Source organism: Mixophyes fleayi, chromosome 6 (genome assembly GCF_038048845.1).
Source record: "Mixophyes fleayi isolate aMixFle1 chromosome 6, aMixFle1.hap1, whole genome shotgun sequence".
Lineage (NCBI taxonomy): Eukaryota > Metazoa > Chordata > Amphibia > Anura > Limnodynastidae > Mixophyes > Mixophyes fleayi.
The window spans coordinates 23,614,410-23,641,919 of NC_134407.1; the positions used below are offsets into that span (position 1 = coordinate 23,614,410).

The following is a 27,510-nucleotide window of genomic DNA, read 5'->3' on the forward strand; positions in this document are numbered from 1 at the left end:
AAACAACTAATATTTATGAGGCAGCAAAACTTAAAACAAAGACTCTCAAAAATCCATCCAAATAAATGTAGAGAGATATATATCTATCTCCAACGCTCTCTTTAGGATCAGGAATTTTACTGATGTATTGATTGATATACTGTATGCACAGTATGTGTATATTATAAATGTAAAATATAAACTTACAAAAATTACAAATTCTTTAAAATTTATTTTAAAAAATAGGCATTTTGTACTTTCGAAAATTTGTGAATTAAAAATTAGGAAGTACTGTGTTTTGGAAACACTGAATACAGAGGAAATAATTTACAGGGAAATGTAAAAATTATAGCAACCAATCAGGCACTTGCTTTCTATGTATATTCATTACTTGCAAAGCATGACAATATAAATACACTATCCCACGTAGCATCCAATTTTCTACTTTATTAGTACCTGTGTAGTTGCTTTTGTAGAGCTAATAAAATATGTTGATACATTCTAAAGGGAATAATTTCCTTAACATAACATAGCAATGCACTGAATAAAATAAAAGTCTGTGTATGGCAAACAAGCGCATTTTAAGTGAAATGTCTCATTTTTTTTTGCACAAGTTGGAGGGGGGGGGCAGCATAGTACAAGAATTACCAAAACTACAGTACATAACAAACACACTTGCTTTTCCATGATCTGTCAAATAATAACAAATGATGGTTGTATATAAAATAACCCAATAAAACAGCAGTCAAACAGATACACTATAATGGTGCTTGTAACAAAACAATAGTGTAAATATTTAATATTCTATGTTATGTTATATGTATTGCTGACCATACATCAGGGAACGTGGAGCTGTGGACAAGATTTTTACAAACACCTAAAAAGAGCGCATAAAAGTACCTAATCTGGTAAACACATAAGATGCAATGGTTTCTGTCAGCAAACCGGCCAACATAAAATAGTTTAACTAGTTCTTTGTCTCAACGTTATTAGTAAATATTTATTTTTTAAAAAGTGCTTTCTTGCTGTGAAATAGTTAGACATTTTCTTAGATTTTTCTTAAACTTGTAAACTGCAATTCAATGATACCAAGTTACAGGAATGTTCTCTTCCATTCCAGGAATGATATGAAGACTATTTTCTTTTTAAAAAAATCAAAAGCCATGTACAATATAATTGGTTTTAAATACAGGTTTCAGTAACATTACATTTGCATTTGACTAAAATGGGTGGGGTGCAGCTTGGGTCAGTATAAAAGGACAAGGTGGCCCAGTAACTCCAATCTACTCTTCCTACTTGGTGATAGATTATACTAAGCACAACAGTGACTATTGCTATTGTCAGATCCCAGCTCACGGATGGTAAGTTACATTATATGTCTCCTCCTAATTGCAAACTTCTTATTTCTCTATGTAGTTTAGTAGTTTTATTAAATATCTGCCAAAATCTATTGGTTTCAGTTTTTTGATTTAGCTTATAATTTACATTTTGTATTCATTGTGCATTTTAGATTATCTGTTTTGGTAAAATAAAAAGTACCTATTTATTATCATTCTTAAAATCAGTTTGTCCTTTTAATAAGTAGAAACATATATTTTTCAAAAGTGTCAGTCATTTTTTAACTATTTTTTATCAAACTAAATTCCAACAAATCCACTTTTAATTTATTGCTTTCATTTATGCATATGCCATTTTTTGCATAATTAGTGTAATACTTATCAGGGCACATGCCGAGTTGGGCGCATGCCTATTTGTTGAGGCTTGGAGAGGGCGCAATGGGGTGGAATGGGATCATCAGAGTGCAGAAAGGGCCTGTTCATGTAACTGCGACTGATGCACATCTGCTCGGAGACACCGACATGCCTGTCAGTAGCCATATCACTTGCAGGTGCCTGAGGACTGGTGCAAATACACACTGATGATGATAACGGTCTCCAGCACTAGCTAGCCCATGCTGATTGCAGATTGACTTCTGAAGCCGAGTGTACTTAATTCAATGATGCCTACATTATTGAATATATTAACTAAAAATCTATATTAATTAAAAAATGTACAGGTGTATTTGAGAATGCTTTATTCATATAAAAGAAAGAAGATTATAACTGCAGTATTAAATTTTAATAATTTTTTTTAAAAACATTTTTGTTCAAACCAAATAGCAAAAGCATTTTTCACTATCAAAACAAATGTTAAAATTGTATCTGGTGCTTTTGACCTGGTTGGGTTTAAGAGTATCTGATGTAATTTTGACGTAAACTACGCTTCTGGCGCAGAACTGGGCGCATCTTGCGATACATCCAACTCAGCATATGGGCATAAATACGCTATTTTATATGCTTCTTTTTAGAGCTTATTTTTGGACACATATTCAACATCTAAGTATTAGTCCCATAGTGGACAAATATATTAAATACTATAAAAGTCACTGGTATATTATAACCATTGACCAATAAATATTAACTACTTATTGAATATTGGAGTGACCAAATGGCAGCCCGGTTCCAATATATTTGAATTCATGCATATACAAAATTACCTTCCTGTATAAAGTGCACATGGAAGGAGAAAAAGGTTTTGCATTGAAAGAATTAACCAAGGTCCAAATTCCACTTCCTCCAATGACATGTTACTCCCCTCAAAAGTATTCGAGAGGGGAAAACAAATCTGCGCCCGCTGCACCCCTTGAATCCGATTTGAATATCTTTCTTCATAAGATTTATGTCCTTTGCCCTGGTATCCCTTAGGTTTGCACTTTTGTTAGTGACCTTTAATGTTTTGGTCATGAGGGATGTAGTTATTTGTGTGTCAACCTAAACCACCATTGGGAAGGTTTAATGTTCCAATTCATGTCATGCTTTCTTGCAGTAAGCCGATTGAAAGATGTTGTAGAGTAACTTTCTTAGCATAAAATAGCTGGAAACATAAGACAAGTTAGTTTGCAGTGAAGTAGATAATAGGCAACATACAATGTCAAACTTCTGTAATCCTTATTTGCAATTGTTCATATTGGATTATTTTATGTTTTAGATGTGTTAGATCTTAAATTTTTTTTTTTAGATCCCTTTTTCATTCATGTTCAAAACCTGTTCTTCCTCAGAAATATATAATTTTTAACCTCATTTTCTTTCTTACCCCAGGTCTTGGGCAGCGATCCATTACACAAGTCCACTTCAGCTACTGGTCCAACAACATCTTTGACTGAGCACAGTTTGATTGAGGAGCCCACTCAGCTGGAGAACACAATCTCTCAGATACCTGGTGACTCTCCAGGAGAAGGCAGATTGATCAGTGTGACCGACCTAATGACCAGGAGTTTATGTTACAGATAGGATTATGGGAGTTTTACATTGTATGTTGTCTTGTTATCCATTTCATTGCAAACTATCTTGTCTTCTGTCTGGGAGCAGTAAAATATAGGTCATCCTCTGAGAACATTCATTTCTACACTCCACCTGTATTCAGAGGCATCTGGCAGGAGCCATGGGAAGCTATAACATCTCAGGACATGGTATTTTATTTTAGCATAAAGACAATTCCACCACCCGGAATCACATTTTGGTAATTGACAGAAACTCTTAGCATAAATATCTGGTAACAGAAGATAATTTAAAGTGAAAGTTAAACTCCTGTAATTATATTTGTAACTGTTCATACCGGATAGATTTATGTTTTAGATGTATTAGATCTTAAAAGTAGTTTATTACAGATCCCTTTTTTCTCCTTTTTGAAATCTGTTCCTCCTCAAAAACATATTGTTCTTAACCTCATTTACTTTCTTTCATCCAAGTCCACTTCAACTGCTGGTGCAACAACATCTCTGACTGAGGATAGATTGATGGACGATCCCACTCAGCTGGAGAACACAGTCTCTCAGATATGTGCAACTGACCTAATGAACAGAACTTTATACAGAGAAAGGTTAAGGCTTTTGTCTGCTCATATTAAAATGTATGTATACATTGAAAAGATATCCAAGAAAATCATGGACATCCTTAGTGGTAGTTGGAATCAAGAGGATGTACTGTGTTTTGGAAACAATGAATATAGAGGGAATTAGTTACCAAGTGTAAAAATACCAGCAACCAATTCGGCATTTGCTTTCAAAAGTACAGTATATTAAGTGCTAGCAAAGCATGACAGTATAAATGCACAGTCCATAGGCAAACCGAAGGGGGGCATCCTAGTGCCTAAAAACCCCCTCCAAGCCTGGGGCACTGTATAATTGAGGTGGCTGGACCCTGCCCTCACTTCACACGGTTTTGCATGAAAAGAGAGAGCTGCATGCACCTAACAGTAGTGCATGCAGCAATGCCCCTGTATATTATGGGGATAAGGAGAGTTGGAGAGCAGCAAAGCACTCTAAAATTGTATCCACTCCTCCATGCATGCTGGTCACGCCTACTGGTGGAGTGGTGTGGAAACCCCCCTCTGCAAATCCTGCGTTTGCCCCTGTAGTCCCCCACTGCAGCCAATTACCAGTAACTTTTAATTGTAAGTCAATAAAAGCAAAGATCTTACTGGTTGCAGTTCCTACTTTATTAGTACCTGTGTATTTGGTCATGTAAAGACAATCCCCTAAAGCTAACTTGATTGAAGAAGTCCGTTCTTCAGAAATACATAATATTAAACTATAATTTTCTCTTTCCCCAGATCTTGGGCAACAAACCACAACATCTGTCCACTTCAGCTACTGGTCCAACATCATCTTTGACTGAGCACAGCTTGATTGAGGAGCACACTGAGCTGGAAAACACAGTCTATCAGATACCTGGTGACTCTCGAGGAGAAGGCAGATTGATCTGTGTGGCCGGTCTAATGAACAGGAGTTTATGCAGGGAAAGGTCAAGGATTTTGCCTGCTCCTATTAATATGTATGTATACATTGAAGAGAAATCCAAGAAAACCATGGACAATTCTACTGGTAGTTGCAGTCATCTGACCAACAACCAATGAGAGACAGATGCCCTGTTGTGGAGAAAACAACTTTCTAATATTTATGAGACAGAGAATCTTGAAACAAAGATTCTCCCAAAGATTTATCCTAAAATTAAATAAATTCTCCAATACTCTATATGGGATCAGGAATTTTACTGAAGTATTGGTTTATATATAGGTGTGTGTTATAAATGTAAAAATATAAAATGACAAAAAAAAATACAAATTCTTAAAAATTTGTTTAAAACAGGAATTTTGTACTTTAGAAAAATGTCATTATGTGAGTTAAAAATTATGGTGTACTGTATTTTGGAAACAATGAATAGAGGGAATTATTTACAACAAAGTGCAACAATAATAACAACCAGTCATTTGCTTTCTATGTATATTAATTACTAGCAAAGTATTTCAGCATAAATACTCAGTCTGTAGCAGTCAATTACCAGTAATATTTGGTTTATTAAATGTAAGTCAATAATAACAAAGATCAGACTGGTTGCATTATACATTAATACCTGTGTAGTTGCTCATGTAAAGACAATCCCCTAAAGCTAGCTTAATTGAGGAAGTCCGTTCTTCAGAAATACATAATAATAAAACTATCATTTTCTCTTTCCCCAGATCTTGGGCAACAAACCACAACATCAGTCCACTTCAACTACTGGTCCAACAACATCTTTGACTGAGCACAGTTTGATTGAGGAGCCCACTGAGCTGGAAAACACAGTCTATCAGATACCTGGTGACTCTCGAGGAGAAGGCAGATTGATCAGTGTGATCGACCTAATGACCAGGAGTTTATGTTACAGATAGGATTACAGGAGTTTTACATTGTATGTTGTCTTGTTATCTATTTCATTGCAAACTATCTTGTCTTCTGTCTGGGAGGAGAATAATAGGGGTCATCCTCTGAGAACATTCATTTCTACACTCCACCTGTATTCTGAGGCATCTGGCAGGAGCCATAGGAAGCTATAACAACTCAGGACATGGTATTTTATTTTAACATATAGACATATCCACCACCCAGAATCACCTTTTGTAAATTGACTTAACTCTGTATTTTTATGTTACAATGAATATACAGGCGACTACTTCACTGTGACTGATTACTTTCATTGTTTCTTTAAAGTTCCACTTACAATTTATATGGATCCTATTAGAAGTGTGGGTTTATTGTCAGAGTACATGAAATTCCAAACAAGCATAATTATTAATTTCTGACTTTCAACTTATTAACTCGATATTCACCTCTTTTCACGTTATATCTCGTGCAAACAGACCATTGAGAGAAAAGTAATTTCTGGTATAATAACCTTTAAATTTAGAAAAAATGAGAGTTTAAATTTAGAATGTACTGTGTTTTGGAAGCACTAAACGGGAAATTATTTATAATAAAGTGTAAAATAAAATAGCATCCAATCAGGAATTTGCTTTCTATGTATATTTATTACTAGCAAAGCATAAGAATATAAATACACAGTCCTCCGTAGCAGCCAATTATCAGCTACATTTGCTTTATTAAATATAAGTCAATAAAAGCAAAGATCTGATTAGTTGCATTTATCTTTACCTTATTAGAACCTGTGTAGTTGCTCAGAGAGTCAATCCCCTAAAGTACATTCATACTCTCTAAAGGCAATAATGTCCATATTATAACATAGTGATTCACGGATTTAAAAGTCTAAAGTCTGTATATGGCAAGAACGCACATTTCAAACACAACTCCTCTGAGATAAATGCTACATGCTAGGTGTGGGCACATTTGTACAGGTGCACAAGTCAGGGGTGGGCACAGGCATGCAGGGGAATAGGAACAAGGGGCAGAGGGGTTAGTTTCCCCCCCATGATTTCTGTTGGGTGGTCAAAGACTGTTTTGCCCACCCATACACATCTACACAAAAGCGAATGGGGATGAATGAAATGAAAATGGAGATGAAGTGATAAAATCATTATTTGAACTCGCCAACTGTTGACTTGTGTTTACCCACTATTAAGATATCTTCATGTTTGTTCTGATTACATCTTCTTGCACATTGAAAATGGGGACTTGATATACGTCCCACTCAACATGTGTGTGTAAATATGTTTTTATATATTGTCAGAGCGATGTTTGGTACCATATGAATTCAACTCATCATTAGCCCCATAGTGGATATTTGTCAAACAAAATGTTAAATAGTCCAAATCTTACTTGTAAAGAAGAAAAACAAATGATAAACATTGTCCAATAAATATTAGCTAGTTAATAAATATTTGAGTGACCAAAGTGCAGTGTTGCGGTTTCCTATGTATTTAATTATTTGGCCCAATTTTCCTATCCGTGTCACGCTTTCTGACAGTAAGTAAAAGATGTTGTAGAGAACAAGTGAACATACAGGGCCTGAGTCATCAAGGCACCCAAATTGAGCGAGATTGTAAAAAATGCACGTAAATCAGGCATATGTGCATCTGTATTCAGCTAAAAGCGGATATGAAGAAACATCTTGTCTAGGTACGGTCTGCCTATACGACACTTGTAGTTTTGAGACAAACAGTACACTGCAGGATATGATGTTTGTGTCTTATCAAAGTGGATAGATTCAGGTTTTTGAATTATTGTTCCATAAGTAAATGACTATAGGTACCTTGTTTTTTCATATAGGAAGTCATTTTAGTATTATATATTTCTGAAGACCGATAATTTTTTTCCCCACAGATCTTGGACAACAAACCACAACATCAGTCCACTTCAGCCACTGGTCCAACATCATCTTTGACTGATGACAGTTTGATTGAGAAGCTCACAAAGCTGGAAACACAGTCTCTCAGATACCTGGTGACTCTCGAGGACAAGGCAGATTGATCTGTGAGACCGACCTAATGAACAGGAGTTTATGCAGGGAAAGGTCAAGGCTTCTGCCTGCTCATATTAAAATGTATGTATACATTGAAAGAAATCCAAGAAAACTCTTCTGGTAGTTGTAACCAACTGACCAGCAACCAACCAGAAACAGACGCACTGCTGTGGAGTAAACAACTAATATTTATGAGGCAGCAAAACATAAAATAAAGACTATCAAAGATTAATCCAAAAAAAATGTGTTTTTCCAACACTCTGCAGGATTAGGAATTTTATTGATATGTATATTATAAATGTAAGAATATAAAATAAAGAATATTTAAATCTTGTACTTTAGAAGTTACATACTGTATTTTGGAAGAAGGAATTATTTACAACAAAGTGTAAATATAAAAGCAACCAATCAGGCATTTACTTTCTATGTATATTAATTACTAGAAAAGTATAACAGTATAAATACACAGTCCCCCGATGCAGCCAATTACCAGTAAAATTTAACTGTGTTATTAAATGTTAGATAATAATAGCAAAGAGCTGACTGGTTGCACTTTTCTACTTCATTTGTACCTGTGTAGTTGCTCTCGTAGCGCCAATTCCCTACAGTATATTCATATTCTCTAAAGGAAATAATGTCCATAATACAACATAGCAATTGACAAATTTTTCTTAAAGTCTGTGTACAGCAAGAACGTGCATTTTAACTGCACCTTCTCTGAGATTTTTGTTACATGTTACGTGTGGACACATGTGTATAGGTTCACAAGGCAGGGGCGGGCACAGGTATACATATATCGGCTACATGCACATCTGTATTTAACAAAGAGCGGATCTGAATATCCGAAGATATAAAGCAGGTTGACCATATATTTAAGGTTGACATGGATATCCTTAACAGTAGTGATGAAGATTTGAGCACAGTCATGAGGAGATTAGAAAAAACCTTATTAAAGGAAAATAGACTCTGGTGGGAGGTAGTGACCCTAGAAAAATATGTTGCGGAACAAATCATTCCCAAAGGACTCAAAATAGTTAAACAACCGTCCTTTGGTTCAGCCACTACATAATTTAAGAAGGAATGGAACAATATTTTGAATACTTGTTATTTTTTTTCTTATTGATCTTATCCTTAAAGAAAGAAGACAGGAGCTTATTACATTAGAGGAGGATATTCAAACTTCTCGCACATTAATTACACCCTTAAAAGATTTAGAAGATTACAAACAAATGGCAACAAGTATAGAGATTAAAATCTCCAAAGATTCCAAAGATGTTATGAATCGAAAAAAAACGAAAATTCTATCGAGATAGAATAAGCATCCAAAAGGATCCCATTGTTACATTACAACAAGGGATTTGGGAAGGAATGAATCTGATACCTTTTAGTACCTACATATCCTATTAGAAAGAGGAGAGAGGCAGGATATTTTGTATGTAATAAATTCAATCACTCTTATCAGAACTATGGGTCCATCAGTCAGGATCAAGTAACCCCAAGACGTATGCAAGAAAAAAAGGATTGTCATACGTATCCCTGGAGGAGAGTCGCTAGAAATGAAGGAGAATATGAGATAAAAAAAGAATATGAATCAATTTAAAATTACCCCTCACTAATAAATTTTATGTCTTAGGAGATAAGAGGGATAGACATCCTTTTAGGGAAGATTCAACTTCTACTTCTTTTTTAGACAAGGGACAGAGACCATGGCGGAGGTTCTGATTGAGAATCAACCTCTGGAGATGAAATCCAAGAAAGTTAGACATGGCAATAGGGGAGGAGATCCCATTCATAAAAGATTTATCTAAACAATAGAAAGAGAAAATTTCATGATACTAATTCTAATAAGGAAATTGTTCATTTGGAGCCAGCGGATAACAAAGATTTGACCTCTGATACCAATATCATTATAAAACCGGCTGATGAGGGGGGGTCTGGTAATCCAAGATAAGATAGACTATCTGGATGAAGCTATGAGACAACTAAAGAATCCCTTATTTTACACCATATTAAAAAGTGACCCTACTCACATTTATCAACAACAATTGAGATGTTTACTGGATGATGCCCTGCTAGAAGGCATTATTTCCAAAGATGTTTTCAGTTTTTTATATACTCAATTCCCAATGGTCCCAACTTACTACCTTCTGCCCAAGATACATAAGACTATGTCTAAACCTACAGGCATTATCTCTGGCATTGGGTCCTTAACAAGTAATCTATCTGCTTTTGTAGACTCATTTCTCCAGCCTATTGTTCCTACTTTAAGATCATATATCAAAGACACTACAAGTTTTCTAAAAATGATACATGATTTGACATGGAAACCAACCTACTATTTTCTTACGTGTGATGTGGTCTCACTATATTCGAACATTCCTCATGATTTGGGTTTGAAGGCAATTAGATTTTTTCTAGAGAGACAAGAACAGCTTGGCACATCTATGCGCAACTTCCTGATATGACAAAGAATACATTTTATGGATGATAACTATTTTTTGTTTGACTCAGTATATTATCTCCAAATACTTGGTACGGTGATGGGGACCAGGTTCGCCTCTAGCTATGCGAACCTATACATGGGCCTTTTTGAGGAATCATTCGTGTGGGGCTCTGCATACGGGGCGAACCTGGTCCTGTATAGGCGATATATCGATGATCTGTTTTTCATATGGGATGGAGATGCACATTCCATCTCTGAATTTACAACACACTTGAATTCCAATCCATATGGTTTACAATTTACAAGTAATTTTCATCAATTTAAGATCAATTATTTGGATATTTCCTTAAAGATAGATCAGGATATTGTTATCACTGATAACTACTCCAAAGATGTGGATACATGTAATTATTTACATTTCATGAGTGGCCACCACAGACCCTGGAAAACAAATATTCCCAAAGGTCAGTTCCGTCATATACGAAGGAACTGTTCCAGATGGGAAGAGTTTGAAAAACACTCAGTCAAACTCTATGAATCATTCGTGGAGTTAGGCTATCCCTGTCATATTATAAACACAGCGTATGAAGAAGCTGCAGAATTGGAAAGATCTAATCTTTTAGTACACCCAGCTAAATCTAAGGGTAATATTAAGCCTCTAGCTTTTGTGACACAATATAATAGCTACGCTAAAGAGATTAAACGGTCTTTAATAGATCTAAGAATTTAAAGGAAAGACTAGCACCAAGTTTCTATAAGGGGGACGATAAGAAGGTTATTGTGACTAAAATATCTCATGCAAAAAGGTGGTTAAGCAGCGGAAAAGGTTGCTTCAAATGCGGTAAATTAAAATGTATCACATGTAAACATGTAGATCATAAGTCTACAGAGCTTGTATCATTTGTGTCAGGGGAGAATTTCCCTATTGAAAAAACTCTAGAATGTCAATCGACTTTTGTAATATATGTTATTAACTGCAAATGTGGAAAACAATATGTGGGCCGGACCACTAGGACATTGGGAGTACGCTTCCGGGAACACCGTCGGAATATTATAAAAAATGTAAGAAATCCCTCACTATCAGCACATGTGGCCTCATGCCAGGGTAACAATCTAACAGGCCTATTGGTGAAAGCTATTGAACATGTTAATAACACCAACAGAGGAGGGGATAGGTTCAATCTGCTTTGCAAACTCGAAGCATACTGGATTTTTAGATTGAAGACTTTATCACCATGTGGCCTTAATGACTGTGTAGAACTCAATAGTTTCTAAGTACTCCATTTTATTAATGTATGCATGTTTCTATCTTTTTACATACAGTCTGTTGGACAGATTATTCAATATGCACACATCTCAGGGGTGCAGATATATGTATTTATTTATTTGTTTATATTTATTCAATATTAAGTGTGAAAGAGCGATTAGAAAGGTAGGATGAGAACCAGGATAGAACAGTGTCTTGAAGCCCTAGGGATTGCAGCATTTGTATGAGAAGAGAGTGGTCAACGGTGTCAAATGCAGCCGAGAGATCCAGGAGGATTAGGAGAAAGTAATGGCGTTTAGTTTTAGCAGTGATCAGATCATTGACAACCTTAGTCAACGCAGTCTCTGGGGAGTGTTGAGAACGAAAGCCAGACTGAAGAGGATCCAACAGGTTGTTTGCGGAAAGGAAGCGTGAGACTAGTGTAGGCAATTCTCTCTAGAAGCTTGGAGGGGCACGGCAGCTGAGAGATGGGACGTAATTTGAGAGAGAGTTTGGGTCAGAATCTTGTTTTTTTAGAATAGGAGTAATCACTGCATGCTTGTATAGTGACGGAAAGATGCCAGAAGAGAGCGGGAGATTACAGATTTTAGTTAGAGGTGAGATGAGCACAGGACACAGGGATCTACCAATTTGCAAGGGAATAGGATCAAGAGGACAGGAGTTAGAGTAGGATGATATGAAGAGAGTAGAAATTTACTCTTCAATTGTGGGGTCAAATGAAGAGAGGGTGTCAGAGGTTGGTGGGAAAGAATTGAACCAATTGCTTGTCGAGGAAGAGGATACCAATTCTAGTCTGATCTTATCAATCTTGTCCTTGAAATAGGAAGCAAGATCCTGGGCACTGATAGTGGACGGAGGGTTTGGGGTGGGAGAATTGAGAAGAGCTTTAAATGTCTTAAAAAGGCATTTGGAGTTGGAAGCCTGAGCATAGCTTAGAGATTGGAAGTATGTTTGTTTTGCAGTGTCCAGAGCATTTCGATAGGAGCGGTAGACAGAAGTATATGTGAAGAAGTCATTAGAGGTGCGAGTTTTACGCCAGTGAAGTTCTGCCTCACGGGAAAGTTTTTGAAGATTTTGCGTTGATGTAGTGTGCCACGGCGGACATCGAAGTTGACGTGTAGTATGTAGTGTCGCTGGAGCCACTTGATCAATGGCTGTTGCTAAGGTTTGGTGAAAATGAGGTACTGCCATCTCAGGGGAGGAGAATGTAGAGATAGGGGAGAGAAGGTGTTGAAGAGAGGAGAAATTGTTAAATATTAATATAATTAAGATTTCTGCGGGTATGAGGAGGCTTGGTAGAGTTAGACAGTAGAGAGGTTAGAGCAGTGGGGGTGAGCGTGTAGCTGATAAGGTGATAATCCGAGAGGGGTTGTTTCTAATTAATTCCTCAGTGTGGTTTTCACCTCCCATGTAAGAAAGCCTGGACAAGACTCCTCATTGTCTTTGAAAAAGTTTGAAAAACTCCAACAAAACGCGTGAGACAGAAAGGCTATACACATCCGCACTACGCTGAGATTGTTTTATCAATATATCCATATCTACATTGTATTATACAGAAGAATCAAGCTTACTATTACCTTTAAATATATACATATTATACCAACAGCTTGCATGCAGAAGTCTGTGATATATCGCTACCATAGGAAGCGAGTGGGTTATTAATCCCTCTGCTCGACAGCTGAAATAATATTCAGATGAAAGCAAGTGCGACATCACTGCTACCAATGAATATATACTAATCGTTACCAAGAGATCCGTGGTAGAATTCCATTATAGTGAGTGGGTGAACAATCACTAACTGTCCAACGGCTGCTAATTCATCGGGACGACAACTAGTGTCCAATTAGCACCTATAGCACAATACCGTTACCACAAAGTTTGTACTGATCATTCTTGGATTGACCTCAAAGGTTTGCAAGGTTCATTTACATTTACAATATGATTGTGATGTAAGCCCTTAGTTCATTTTTAATGCGTGAATGGAACACATATTCCTATTTGTTTGGTTGATTTTTTAGAAGTAACTAGAAGGTTTTTTTAACTGTTCCATTGGAGCGCTGATTTAACGACACTAATTATTTTTAATTATTTGTGTTGGTTCTAAACTATATGCATTACTTATCTGCAGATTTTAATTGCATGCATTTCATACTATTACCACAAAATTGCATGTTGTATACTGAGTTTATTCATTACATTTGTACCTATTGATTGCACGTCATGTGCATTGAGTTTTAGTATCAGCTGTGAGAGTGACTATTTTGTTTATTATTTACCTTATTGTAGTAAATTGGAGTGTTGCTATAGAGAACCATCTTTTTCCATTTTATGTTGCTGTGCCTAATTGGACTTTGGATAACAATACATGATTTACTATTTCATTTCTATTTGGATTTTTATACTGAGATACTACTCATTATTTTTTAACATTATCTTTATGTGATTATGGACAGCGCTATTTAAATACTTTTGTTAGTGGCCCTTAATGGTTTGGTCATGAGAGATGTAGTTATTTGTGTGTAGCATTTCTGACAGTAAGCCTATTGAAAGATGTTGTATAAAATAGCTGGTAACGGAAGACAGGTTAGTTTGCAGTGAAATATATAAGATAACAATGTCAAACTCCTGTAATCATTTTTTTTTTAAACTGTTCATATTGGATAGAGTTATGTTTTAGATCTTAAAGTAGCTTATTATTGATCCCTTTTACTTTCATATTTGAATCCTGTTCTTCCTCAGAAACATATAACATAACATATAACCTAACATAACCATTTTCATTCTTTCCCCAGATCTTGGGCAGTGATTCATTACACAAGTTCACTTCACCTACCAGTCCAATAACATCTCTGACTGAGGACTTGATTGAGGATCCACTCAGCTGGAGAACACAGTCTCTCAGATACCTGGTGACTCTCGAGGAGAAAGATTGATCTGTGTAATCAACCTAATAAACAGGAGTTCATGCAGAGAAAGAGGCTTTTGTCTGTTTATATTAAAATGTATGTATACATTGAAAAGAGATCCTAGAAGATCTTGGACAACCTTAGTGATAGTTTGAACCAACTGATAAGCAAAGAAACAGATAAACTGTGTTAGAGAAAAATCTCTAATAGTTATGAAGCAGCAAAACTTAAAACAAAGACTCTCAAAGATTCATCCAAAAAAAAGAGAGAGATTCCGCCAACACTTTAATACTTTCTGCAGGATCAGACAACAACCAGACATTTGTTTTCTTTCTAGATTATTTACTAGCAAAATGTGACTGTAAAACTGCACAGTACCCCCCATAGCAGAGCCAGTAACTAGTTGTACTTTATTAGTGTATGTACAATTGCTCACATACAGCCTTTTCCCTAATGTGCATTCATACTCTCTAAAGTGAATAATCTCTTTAACATAACAGCAATTATGGGTAGTGGGCCGAGAGAGCCTACTGGATTCCCAATTTGATCTCAGAAGAGCGGAGTAGAGAACTCTTCTGAGCATGGGCCCATCTGGTGCACGTGCAATGGGCTCTTGGTGCCGGAGCGGGCAGGCCTCCCCAACATTGCTAGGGCCCCTCATATCCAGGCACTGAAATGGCAACAATTGTTTTCCTCTCATGTCAGTGTGCAGTCAGTGTAAATAGAAAAAAAAAACTCTTTTAAATATATTTACCAGCAAAACAATCAGTCTCTTGCAGGTTACTGGTACTCTCAGGAAATTTTGAAATTGTTCATTGTTGAATTGAAATTCTGAGCACCAAAATGCAAAAGTTTCACTGGTTTCTATTTTTATATATATTAACAGTCAATAGCTTAATACAGTACTTTGATGTTTTTTACTGATGACAATATTACTTTTCAAAAATCAGGAGAATGGACAGACTACTGTTTTTCTATAGGTGCTAAATAAAAATCATATTTGTACTTCATGTTGTATAATTTGTGGGAATATGTGTTTCATCTTCTGTATCTCTCTTCTTTTATGCATCTCTGCCTATTGATTTTTACTCTTTAGTTGTATTTTATCTTGAGTTGATAAAATATATTTTCTTACTACAATTATCATAATCTGTGTATTATATGTACTGTATAAACACAAGCAAAGTGAAAGTAATCGTTACTGCGGCCTTTCATAGACTAAAGGTTTGTGAGGCTTTACAAATGTTTGCTAAAGGCTTAAAACACCCGTATGTATAAGGCCTTATGGATTATTTTTTAATTGACATGAGTCGTCTGTTAAAAAGACAATTAAATACTTATAGTCAGGGGATATTACCCAGAATTAAATTAAGAAGTATACGTGTTTTTAGTTTATTTCTTTCTCTTTAAGAATAAAAGTCCCTCTGTCATATTTTGTGATTTTATTTTTTTCTTTTAAACCAGTTCGTTAGAAAACTAGCTCGATGAAAGGTACCTGAAATTGACACATTTATTAAATCACTGATACTTGCCAGGATCAGTGATGTACTCAGGATTATGTTATGGGAAACATCCACATTTCCTCCTACGAGCTAACCCTGGAATAGAGCTGGGAAGTAGAACTGATTGTCAGCTGGTGATGACCATTATACTCACTAAGGCCGTAAACAAACTGATACATTGTAACCCATCCACCTTGCTTATATTTCTATTTCAAATGGTAATTGTGACTAATTTGTGTTAAGCATCATAAATCTGTACTAAAACTCCCTACACGGATGCCTTTGTCCTGTTAATAGCTGGTACCAGAACACAGATATAGTAGGTTTCAGGTTAATAATATATGTAAGCTGGGAAAGTTGTAGTACTGGTAGTTTAATGTTTGTACGTGTGGACTTGTGTGGTACAGAATTTAGTCTGTAAGTTCCACTTCGAAAGACACTTTCCTGTAAAGTGTTGCAGAATACGTTGGTGCTGTATTAAAGAATGTTAAAAAGGCAGCAGGTATGAAAACATCCACAGATCATTATATAAAAAAAGATTGTGTTATTCATAGCCAGCAGACATTTGATTTAATTTCTAAACCATCATACCAAAATGCCAAAATATTTTCTCTATAGTTACCTGTGGAATTGCTTTTGCACATGTCCCCCCAAAAGTTTTTGAAAATAAAGTTTATCCTATTACACAGGTCTGCAAAATTGAAGGTATTTAAAGCTATTTTAATTATACTTTTATATTCTTAATTATACTCCTGTGTACATCAAGAAATAGTATATAAAAAAAATGACCACATCACATTTAACTATTACAGACATTTTTAAGAAAAACAAGATGTTTAATTGTTCTTGACATATTTATTGTGAAATATGAAGAAGTGTAGATGATATCACTGTGTTTTTGTCTTAATTACATAATAAAATAGCAATAAAATCAAACAATAGAAACAAAACAATAGTTATTGAAAAATCGTTAATATCTTGTTTTTTTGTCTTCAAACATCGTTTTGTTGCTTTTCACTTTAAGTTTTTTCTGTGCCGTCTCCTGTGCATCATCCAGCAGTAGTCAGCCATCATGCTGACCTCCCGATGACCCTGGTATCTTCTTTCTACATCTGTAACATCTTGGTGGAACCATTCGCCCTGTTCTTCACTAAAGTCTCCGAGATTATTTGGAAAATGCTCAATATGTAAATTCAAAAATTGGATCTTTAAACTTATACTGCAGCCAAGGTTTCTGTAACTATTAAGCATTTCTCTGACAATTTCTTTGTAGTTTGGATCCTTGACATTGCCTAAAAATTTTGAAATCACTTGTTTGAACTAAGTCCACGCCGAAAGTTCCACAATATTCATTACACGCTCGAAATGTTCATCTTTTATTAACTTTCTAATGTCAGGGCCTGTAAAGATGCCTTCCTTCAGTTTAGCATCGGATATGTTAGGGAATTTGGTGCAAAGATATTTGACAGTTTCTTCACCTTTAGGCAGTGCTTTTACAAATTGTTTCATCAGTTCTAATTTTATATGTAGAGGTGGAAGTGAAACTTTATTTGGATCTACTAAACTGGATTTGATGACATTATTTTTTCCGAACTTTTTTGAGCTGGCCAATTGTTTTTTTGCCAATGTAAATTTTTAGCTCTACAATCCCAATCACAGAGAAAACATGGGGATTTGGTGTAACCTTGTTGCTGGCCAAGTACCATGCATACAATTTTAAGATCTCCACATATTAACCAGTTGTGTCTTGAATATTCAATCAGTTCCAAAACAGTTTTCAAATTTTCATATGTTTCTTTAAGATAGACTGAATGTGCGAATGGTATTGACGCGTATGTATTGCCATTGTGCAATAAAACAGCTTTTAAACATCTTTTTGAAGAATCCATGAATGAATATGTACTGTGTGTGTGTAGTATGTACTGTGTGTGTGTATATGTTGGTAGGTAGGGGTTAAAATGAGCCAGCACAGGGCAAAACTGTGCTGCATCTGTTGTATTTGGTTCCACCTTCGCCAGCTCACCTTGTAGTTATGTGTGCAATGTTCCTTTAGACAGTATGGAGTTTAGGCCCTTTGTAAATTATATCTCCAGGCCCATGTGGACCTTAATCTGGCACTGGGCGGGGGGGTGGGGGGGGGGGAAGTTTTATGACGAAAACTGAATTCCAATGTACTATACTACCGACTGAACTCATTTAAGACAATGTTTTATAATAAATGTAAGCAGAATACAATTATTATTTTAAAGAATATTAAAAAAATTACTTATTCATAAATACATGTTTTGCAGAAAAACATGATGTGATATGCAAAATCCGGAGTCATTTTTGTGTTCAGAAGCCAAAAATCTATAAGTATCACATAAATTTGTTAAAAAAGCTTTTTCATAGCAGACCTGTGTTCTCAATGCCCAAGGTTCTCTCATTCCACTGCCATTTTTAAAGTGTAGAAAATAATTGATTTGCCAGCTCTGTTCATGGCTTCGTCAAATCTTTCTCCCCGGGCTAAAATTTGCCGGCCCTCCCCTGGTGGGCTCACTCACAATTTTGCTTAAGAACACAGCCATGAATAAAGAATGGTACCAAAACATCCTCCAAGAGCAACTTCTCCCAACCATTCAAGAACAGTTTGGTGATGAACAATGCCTTTTCCAGCATGATGGAGCACCTTATCAGAAGGCAAAAGTGATAACTAAGTGACTCAGGGATCAAAACATCAAAATTTTGGGTCCATGGCCAGGAAACTCCCCAGACCTTAATCCCATTGAGAACTTGTAGTCAATCCTCATTTTTACACAGTTTTTGAAAATTGTCTCTCACTTTGGCAACTGACAAACTAACCCTCAGTGTATGAATTTAATCATATACTTAAAGGGGACCACAGAGAACAATTAAAAGATACATGTATGGGATCTCTTATCTGCAAACCCATTGTCTAAAAAGATCTGAAAACCAGAGAGATTAAAAAATGCCCACACATTCTGACAAACTCCAAGCATTGATAAGGCAAGAATGGGTGGCCATCAGGCAAGAATGGGTGGCCATCAGTCAAGTATGTGGCCCAGAATTTGATTGACAACATGCCAGTGTGAATTGCAGAGGTCTTCAAAAAGAAGGGTAAACATTGTAAGCATTGACTCTTTGCATAAACTTAGTGTAATTGTCAATAAAAGCCTTTGACACTTATGAAATGCTTGTAATTTTAATTAAGTATACCATAACATCTGACAAAAAAAGCCTAAAAACACTGGAGCAGCAGACTTTGTGGAAAACAATGTTTGTGTCATTCTCAAAACATTTGAACATGACTATAATATATATATATATATATATATATATATATATATATATATATATATATATATATATACTTGTAAAAATATTCAATTGCAAAAGATAAAATTTCTTACAAATTTATTTGAAATGTATGCATTTTGTATTTTAAAACTGTGCTTTGGAACCCATGAATATAGAGGGAAATATTTTCAAAGTGTAAAAATAACAGCAACCGAACAGGCATTTACTTTTTATGTTCATCAATTGCTAGCAAAGTTTGGCAGTATAAATATACAGCCCCCCTGCAGCAGCCAATTACCAGTAACATTTAATGTTTTTTTTTAACAGTCAATATAACCAAAGATCTGAATGGTTGCACTTTTCTACTTTATTAGTAGCTGCTCATGTAGATCCAAACCGCTAAACCTAGCTTGATTGAAGAGCTCACAGAAATGGAAAACACAGTCTCTCAGATAACTGGTGACTCTCGAGGAGAAGGCAGACTGATCGGTGAGACTGACCTAATGACCAGAAGTTTTTGCAGGGAAATGCCAAGGGGTATATTTAATAAACTGTAGGTTTGATAAGTGGAGATGTTGCCTATAGCAACCAATCCGATTCTACTTATCATTTATTTAGTACATTCTACAAAATGATAAGCTAGAATCTGATTGGTTGCTATAGGCAACATCTCCACTTTTTCAAACCCGTAGTTTAGTAAACATAACCCTAAGGCTTTTACCGGTTTATATTAAAATGTATGTATACATTGAAAATAAATCCAAGAAAACTATGAACAACTCTACTGACAGTTGTAACCAACTGACCAGCAATCAATCAGACACAGACGCACTGTTGTGGAGAAGAAATTTATGAGGCAGCAAAACTTAAAACAAAGACTCATTCAAAAAATACATATCTCCAAGGCTCTCTGCAGGATCAGGAATTTTACCGATGTATTTAAATATATGTGTGTGTGTTATAAATGTAAAAACAACATTACAAAAATTACAAATTCTTAAAAAATTATTTGAAAACAATAGACATTGTTACTCTAGAAAATATGTAATTCTGTGACTTAAAAATTAGGATGTACTGTGTTGTGGAAGCAATAATAGAGGTAATTATCTACAAAGTGTAAAAGAAATAGCAACCAGTCTATAAAGGGCCTCAATAGAGATTGCTTTTACATTTACTTTGTGTATACACATAATATGATAGTAGTATGAAAATATTTTAATCAACTCAAATAATATGAAGTGGTGGAAGCAATAATTCAAATACATAGGAAACAAAGGTTGCATTTTGACCACTCCACTGTTTATTATTTATTGTAGCTAATATTTTCATAAAAGTATGGTTATCATTTACTTTCTTTCACTAATAAGATTTAATATATTTTTAACAAATATCCAAGGAAAAATGACATGCTTAAGTGAAAGCAGAAGTTTAACTGAGAATTTAAGCTAATCAAAAAAATACTATAATTTTCAAAAATAGCATTGATTCTTACATTCTTTTAAAAAAATATGTTTTTATTTATTAAAGAGACAAACTGATTTAAGAATGGTGAAACTATTTTTTAAAGCAATTAATCCAAAATGAACTGTGACTAAAAACACAATACAGGTGCCTATGGGACCCCACCCCTTACACAGATGTCTGAGTAAATTAAATTTACATTTGACTGCAATTTATAACCAAACACATGTCTGGTCAATGTTTATTTAAGGATTACATTTTTTTAACTGGCCTGCAGTGATACCTAGCATAACATGTATTGCAACTAGTTATTTAAATTAAATGTAAGCTACATTTTAAAATGTAAAATAATGTTAAGATATTCCACAATAAAAAAAATATTAAAATATAAATTTAAGTATGTGGAGTGTAAAGTTGTGAATTGTTTATAGTGTAAATGCAAAGTGTAGATTGCAACTTGTTAGATACCACAACCATCCTAAAAATAGCATCATAGCAAAGTGAACATATTCCCCTCCTAAGATAAAAACTAACGTTTGTCTCTAGAATATTAGCAATATTTGGAAGCACTTCTCACTGCAAACAATTCTGTGACACACAAAAAAATAATACTAAAACATCATGACCTATGAAGAAACACTGCCCAACAATTACAAAGGTTGTGTGTGTTCGAGCATTTACAGCCCATTTTCTGTGTTCTCACCTTCCATTTCTGACATTGAAGGGAAAGAAGTATCTTTAATTACTTGAAACATTAATTATAAATGATCTTTTGGGCATTTTTGTAATTTGTTCACATTCTGTCAACCGTGGATCTTATCCCTGCTTCCTATTTTCTATCTTTTTCAATATAGTCATAGTATTTTGTGAATTTATTCTTCCCTTTAAAGTAAATTAATTGCAAATAAAAAAACAGCTTTTAAGGTATGCTTGTTTAGAATCTCATGTACCCTGATAATAGTCCCACACTCCTAACAGGAAGCCTATAGATTGTAATTGGTTCTTTAAAGAAAATCATGGAAGTAACCAAGGGCTAGATTTACTAAACTGAGGTTTTGAAAAAGTGAAGATGTTGCCTATAGCAACCAATCAGATTCTAGCTTTCATTTATGTAGTACTTTCTGCAAAATGAGAGCTAGAATCTGATTGGTTGCTATAGGAAACATCTTCATTTTTGCAAACCTGCAGTTTAGTAAATATACCCCCAAGTTTCTATTCATTGTAACATAAAAATAAAGAGTTAAGTCAATTACCACATACATAAAGGTGATTCTAGGTGGCTGGTGTGTCTTTATGCTAGAATAAAATATCATGTCATTTATATTTATATTCTAAAAAAATATCAACTTTGTGTTTATTTATTAAAGATACAAACTGATTTAAGAATGGTGAAATGAAGCACTCTTTGTTTTACTAAAGTAATTAATCCAAACTGTAACTAAAAACACAATACAGATCAGTGTCACACACTACCCCTTACTCTGCAGTCAAATGTAAATTTAATGCTACTCAAACCTATATTTATAATCAAACACATTTTGTCTGTTTAAGAATTAAAATAATCTTAACTGGAAACAATGAAAGTTAACAGGCTCAGTGAAGTAGCTAGGAGTCTATTCATTGTAACATAAAATTAAAGAGTTAAGTCAATTACCAAAGAAAAAAAGTGATTCTAGGTGGTAGGTAGGTGTGTCTTTCTGCTTGAATAAAACACATTTGTTCAAGGCAATACAATGTTAATACCAGAGGCCAAAATACATCCATATCTGATCAGTAGGCTTTTGATTAATAGAATAATTTATCTGGTTCTCTAAAATATTCTCTCTAAATCAATAATTCATCATGTGGCTCCACATTGTATAAATGCAATATTATCAATACTAAACAATAAGAGAGGACATTTATGAGAACTGCTTCACATGTAACTCTCTTGAAAATATAGGGTTACCCCTAGCAACCAAATAGACGTTTGTCTTATTTTCTAAGCTAAGAATTGTTACTGTAAAGTTAACTGTGAAACTTATTTTTAATTGTTGCCAATTAGAGCTTTTTAAACACAACTGTAAGTTTGCCCTATGCCCAATGTTGAGTAATGTTTCATATTTTCTTGTATTAATGTTGGTCTAATATATATATTATTGATATTTCCCAAATGTAATTTATTAATGGCGAAGTTCACTTTTAATCTGTTAAAAAATTACTGGTTGCTATCAATTAGTTAGAATTAATGAAAATTAATGTGATTAAAGTGCATCTCTATTCTAAATTATTTTAATATTAGCCACATATACAAATATTTGACTTTTTATATATATTCAACTTTGGATATTGATTGATATATTCAAATATGGAATACAAATGGCAATAGTCTAAAAAGTATAATAAATACATCACTGCATATCTATTTGATAGCATTATCCACATAGCAATTATGTGACAGAAACGTTTTCGCTAATTAAAGAACCAAAGCTACATAGCAAAAAACACTTGTTTTTCCATAATCTATCAAATAATGACACATGATGGTTGTACATAAAATAACCCAATAAAACAGCAGTCAACAAATGTATACACTGTAATGGTGCTTGCAAGAAAATAGAATATTTAATATTCTATATTATATGTATTGCTGACCACACGTCAGGGAATGTGGAGCAATGGATAAGATTTACACCAACACCCAAAAAGAGCGCATTAAAGTATCTAATCTGGTAATCTACAAGTAACATATTTCAAAGAGATGCAATGATATTTGTCAGCAAACTGACAATATAAAATAGTCTAACAAGTTCTTTGCCTCAACATTATTAATAAATATCTATTTTTAAAAGTGCTTTCTTGTTGCGCAATCGCTCAACATTTTCTTAGATTTTCCTTGTAAGATATATGAAGACTTTAATTTCCTTAAAATAAACAGGTACAATGTATTTGGCTTTACACACAGGTTCGAGTAACATTACATTTGCATTTGACTACAATGGGTGGGGTGCAGCTTGGGTCAGTATAAAAGAACAATGTGGCTCAGTAACTACAGTCTACTCTTCCTACTTGGTGATAGATTATACTAAACACAACAGTAACTATTGGTATTCTGTCAGATACCAGCTCCCTGATGGTAAGTTACATTATATTTTTTTTCCTAATTACAAACTTCTTTATTTCTCTATGTAGTTTTGTAGTTTTATTAAATATGTGCCAAAAGCTATTGGTTTTAGTTTCTTGATAATTTACATTATGTATTCAAGCAGCTCTATCTATTTGTGGTTACAATTCATTTTAGATTAATTGTCTTGGTAAAATAGAAAGTGGCTATTATTACCATTCTTAACATCAGTTTGTCTGTCGTTTTAATAAGTATAAACAGATTAAAATCAATTTGTCTGTTTAATAAATAGAAACAGTTTTTTAAGATAAATATCAATGTCATTTTTATAAACACATTCTAGTCAATTTTATTAAACTAAATCCCCACAAATCCACTGTTAATTTATTGCTTTTACGTATGCACGGTTTTGCTTTGCATCAGGAATAATAAATTGTAGAGTACAAAAACTTGGTCAAGGTTCATTATGAGTCTCAAATGTCTCTTGAAGTGTTTATCATTTTAATTGATTTTTTTTTTTTTACCTTTGTAGAACTGAATTTCAAAAAATCGTATTTGGACCTATTTTTCTGGCTGGCGAGTGTACCACATTATTGCTTTAATACCCCATGATCCCAACGACTTCGGCAAACTTCAGAGCACAGAGAAAGCAGATTGTGCGCAGCCAGGGATCTGATCTGACTTCTTTTGAGAGCTGCTTTCCATTCATCCAGGTGCACAGAGCGTTGTTGATGGATCTGAGGACTACCTTGCTGTTTCTGGTTTGGACTTCCCTGATAGTACTGTTTAAAGAGTTGTCTGGACACAAGGTATATACAAATACATGGGCAGTTCATATCCCAGGTGGTCCTGCAGTGGCTGACTCCATATCAAAGAAACATGGGTTCATTAACCATGGACAGATTTTTGGAGATTATTACCAGTTTCATCATCGGGCTGTGGTGAAGAAGTCCTTGACACCTCATAGAATCAGACATTTCCTGATAAGTAGAGATCCTCAGGTACACTGGGCAGAACAGCAGGTAGCAAAGAAGAGAAGAAAGAGAGATATTTTTACAGAAACAACAGACCCCAAATTTCCCCAGCAATGGTATCTGTATGATGCAAGCCGACATGATATACACGTGAAAGAAGCTTGGGAACAGGGATACACTGGTAGAGGCATCGTCGTCTCAATCCTGGATGATGGCATTGAAAAGAACCACCCTGACTTGGAAGATAACTATGATCCAGAAGCCAGCTTTGATGTCAATGACCAAGATCCGGACCCACAGCCCCGTTACACTCAGTCGAATAATAATAGACATGGTACACGGTGTGCGGGAGAAGTGGCAGCAGTGGCCAATAATGGGATTTGTGGTGTTGGAATAGCTTATAATGCAAAGATCGGAGGTGTTCGGATGCTGGATGGTGAAGTGACTGATGCAGTAGAAGCAAAATCACTTGGACTCAACCCTAACCACATCCACATCTACAGTGCCAGCTGGGGACCAGAGGATGATGGGATGACTGTGGATGGTCCAGCTCATCTGGCAGAAGAGGCTTTCTTGAGAGGGGTCAACCAGGGTCGTAATGGTTTGGGCTCTATATACGTGTGGGCATCTGGAAATGGTGGGAGACAACATGACAGCTGCAACTGTGATGGATACACAAACAGCATCTACACACTGTCCATCAGTAGCACTACCCAGTTTGGCAATGTACCATGGTACAGCGAGGCCTGCTCCTCTACACTGGCAACCACTTACAGCAGTGGGAACCAGAATGAAAAGCAAATCATAACGACTGATTTAAGGCAGAAATGCACAGACACTCACACTGGGACATCTGCATCAGCCCCTCTGGCTGCAGGGATTATTGCACTCGCTCTGGAAGCAAATAATAATCTTACCTGGAGGGATATGCAACATCTGGTTGTAAGGACATCAAACCCAGCTCACCTAAAAACAACTGACTGGATAACCAATGGAGTTGGGCGAAAAGTCAGCCATTCATATGGATATGGGCTAATGGATGCTGGGGCTATGGTTACCCTTGCTAAAAACTGGACCAACGTGGGACCTCAGAGAAAATGTGTCATTAACATTCTCACCGAACCCAAGGACATAGAGAAGCGGTTGGAAGTCAGACAGAAAGTGGAACCATGCGCTGGGATGTCCAATTACATAAACACTTTGGAGCATGTTCAAGCCAGGTTAAGCTTGTCTTACAACCGCAGGGGAGACCTCGCCATTTATCTGACAAGTCCCATGGGAACTCGTTCCTGCTTACTGGCACCAAGGCCTCTCGATTACTCTGCGGAAGGTTTTAGTGATTGGGCTTTTATGTCAACGCATTCTTGGGATGAGGACCCAGCTGGAGAATGGGTACTAGAGATTGAAAACGCCAGTGACAACAACTATGGAACACTGACACAGTTTGTACTGTTATTGTATGGTACAGCATCTGATACTCAGAACCTCTCCAATCGGGTTCATGTTGAGGGGTGTGGAACTGTGGCCTTGAGCCAGTCCTGTGTTGTCTGTGATGAAGGCTTTTTCCTGCATCAGAAGACCTGCGTGAATTCCTGTCCTCCTGGGTTCACAGCCAGTCCTCAGCCCATCCAGTACACAGTGGAGAACAACATAGAGACTCTACAGGCCAATGTTTGCATAGCCTGCCATTCTTCTTGTGCTACCTGCAAGGCCATTACTGGAAATGACTGCCTCACCTGCCCCCCTCACTCACACTACAACATTGTAGACTTCTCCTGTTCACACCAAGTTCAGATTAGTAGAGAATTGGTAGAGGTGAAAGAAGCAGCAGCTGTGGTGTCCTCGAACTTGCCATTAATTGTGGCTAGCCTCAGCTGCGTCATGATAGTCGTAGCCTTTATCAGCATATTTTTGTTTCTTCAAGTGCGCTCTGGAGTAATCCTAGGCAGAAAAGAGTTTTATATGTTGGACAGTAGGATCATCTCTTATAAAGAAATCCCGTCAGACATGGGCCACGAAGAAGGATTCTTGGAGTCTGATGTAGAGGAGTTTGATGCTCGTAATGAGAGAACTGCTTTTATAAAGCAACAGAGTGCCGTTTGATGATAATTATGACACCACCACACCAAAATGTCATACCATGTTACAAACTCTGTTTAGGTATCCTTTCAACACTGGACAATAGAGATACTGAGTTAAACATCAACTTTAAAGTGTTATGATTGTGATTCCATCCAGGGCTCTGGCAAATGCCCAGGAAACATCTAAATAATTTTTTTGTGAAGTGTCTTGTGTGTATGCTGCTGTAGGTTTTTCTTTGTTTTGTTTCTTTTCTGTTTCTTTTCATTTTCTTCTTACTGTTTTTTTTTCTGGGGAGGTTTATGGTTTTGATTTTTTGTTTCAATCATTGTATATTTTCCAAGACTGTTGTATTAAACTTGTGCCCATCATATCTCTATACTGATTGATACTTTTATTATGTTTGCCTGTTGAAGCAGATGTCAAATAACCCTTTCAGTGACAGAGGGAAGAAATGGTTTTGTAAGCCCGATTTGAGGCACCTTGGTATCATTTTAAAACAAGTCGCTTCACTGACTGGAAATTTCCTTGTAGCTTTAGAATGCATTTTACAGTGATTCACTGGTAAATATAACATCAGAGTCTAAAGTGCAGGATTGGTACTATGGTGATGTCTCTTACACTGAGATTATCTATCCAGACTTGTCAGAGACATATATTAGTCTGCATGAGGTAAAAATGTAATATACGCATTGTAGATGTTTGTGTGAGGCATGTACAATTGTAC

The 27,510-nt window shown here is 35.6% G+C and overlaps 1 protein-coding gene across 1 annotated transcript; it reads left to right on the forward strand.

The window, feature by feature from the left end:
• The first annotated feature begins 24,461 nt into the window (after nucleotides 1-24,461).
• LOC142160210 (furin-1-like) lies at nucleotides 24,462-26,807 on the forward strand. Its single transcript, XM_075215153.1, has one exon. The coding sequence runs from the start codon at nucleotides 24,462-24,464 to the stop codon at nucleotides 26,805-26,807; it is 2,346 nt and encodes a 781-aa protein (XP_075071254.1).
• The last annotated feature ends 703 nt before the right edge of the window (nucleotides 26,808-27,510 follow it).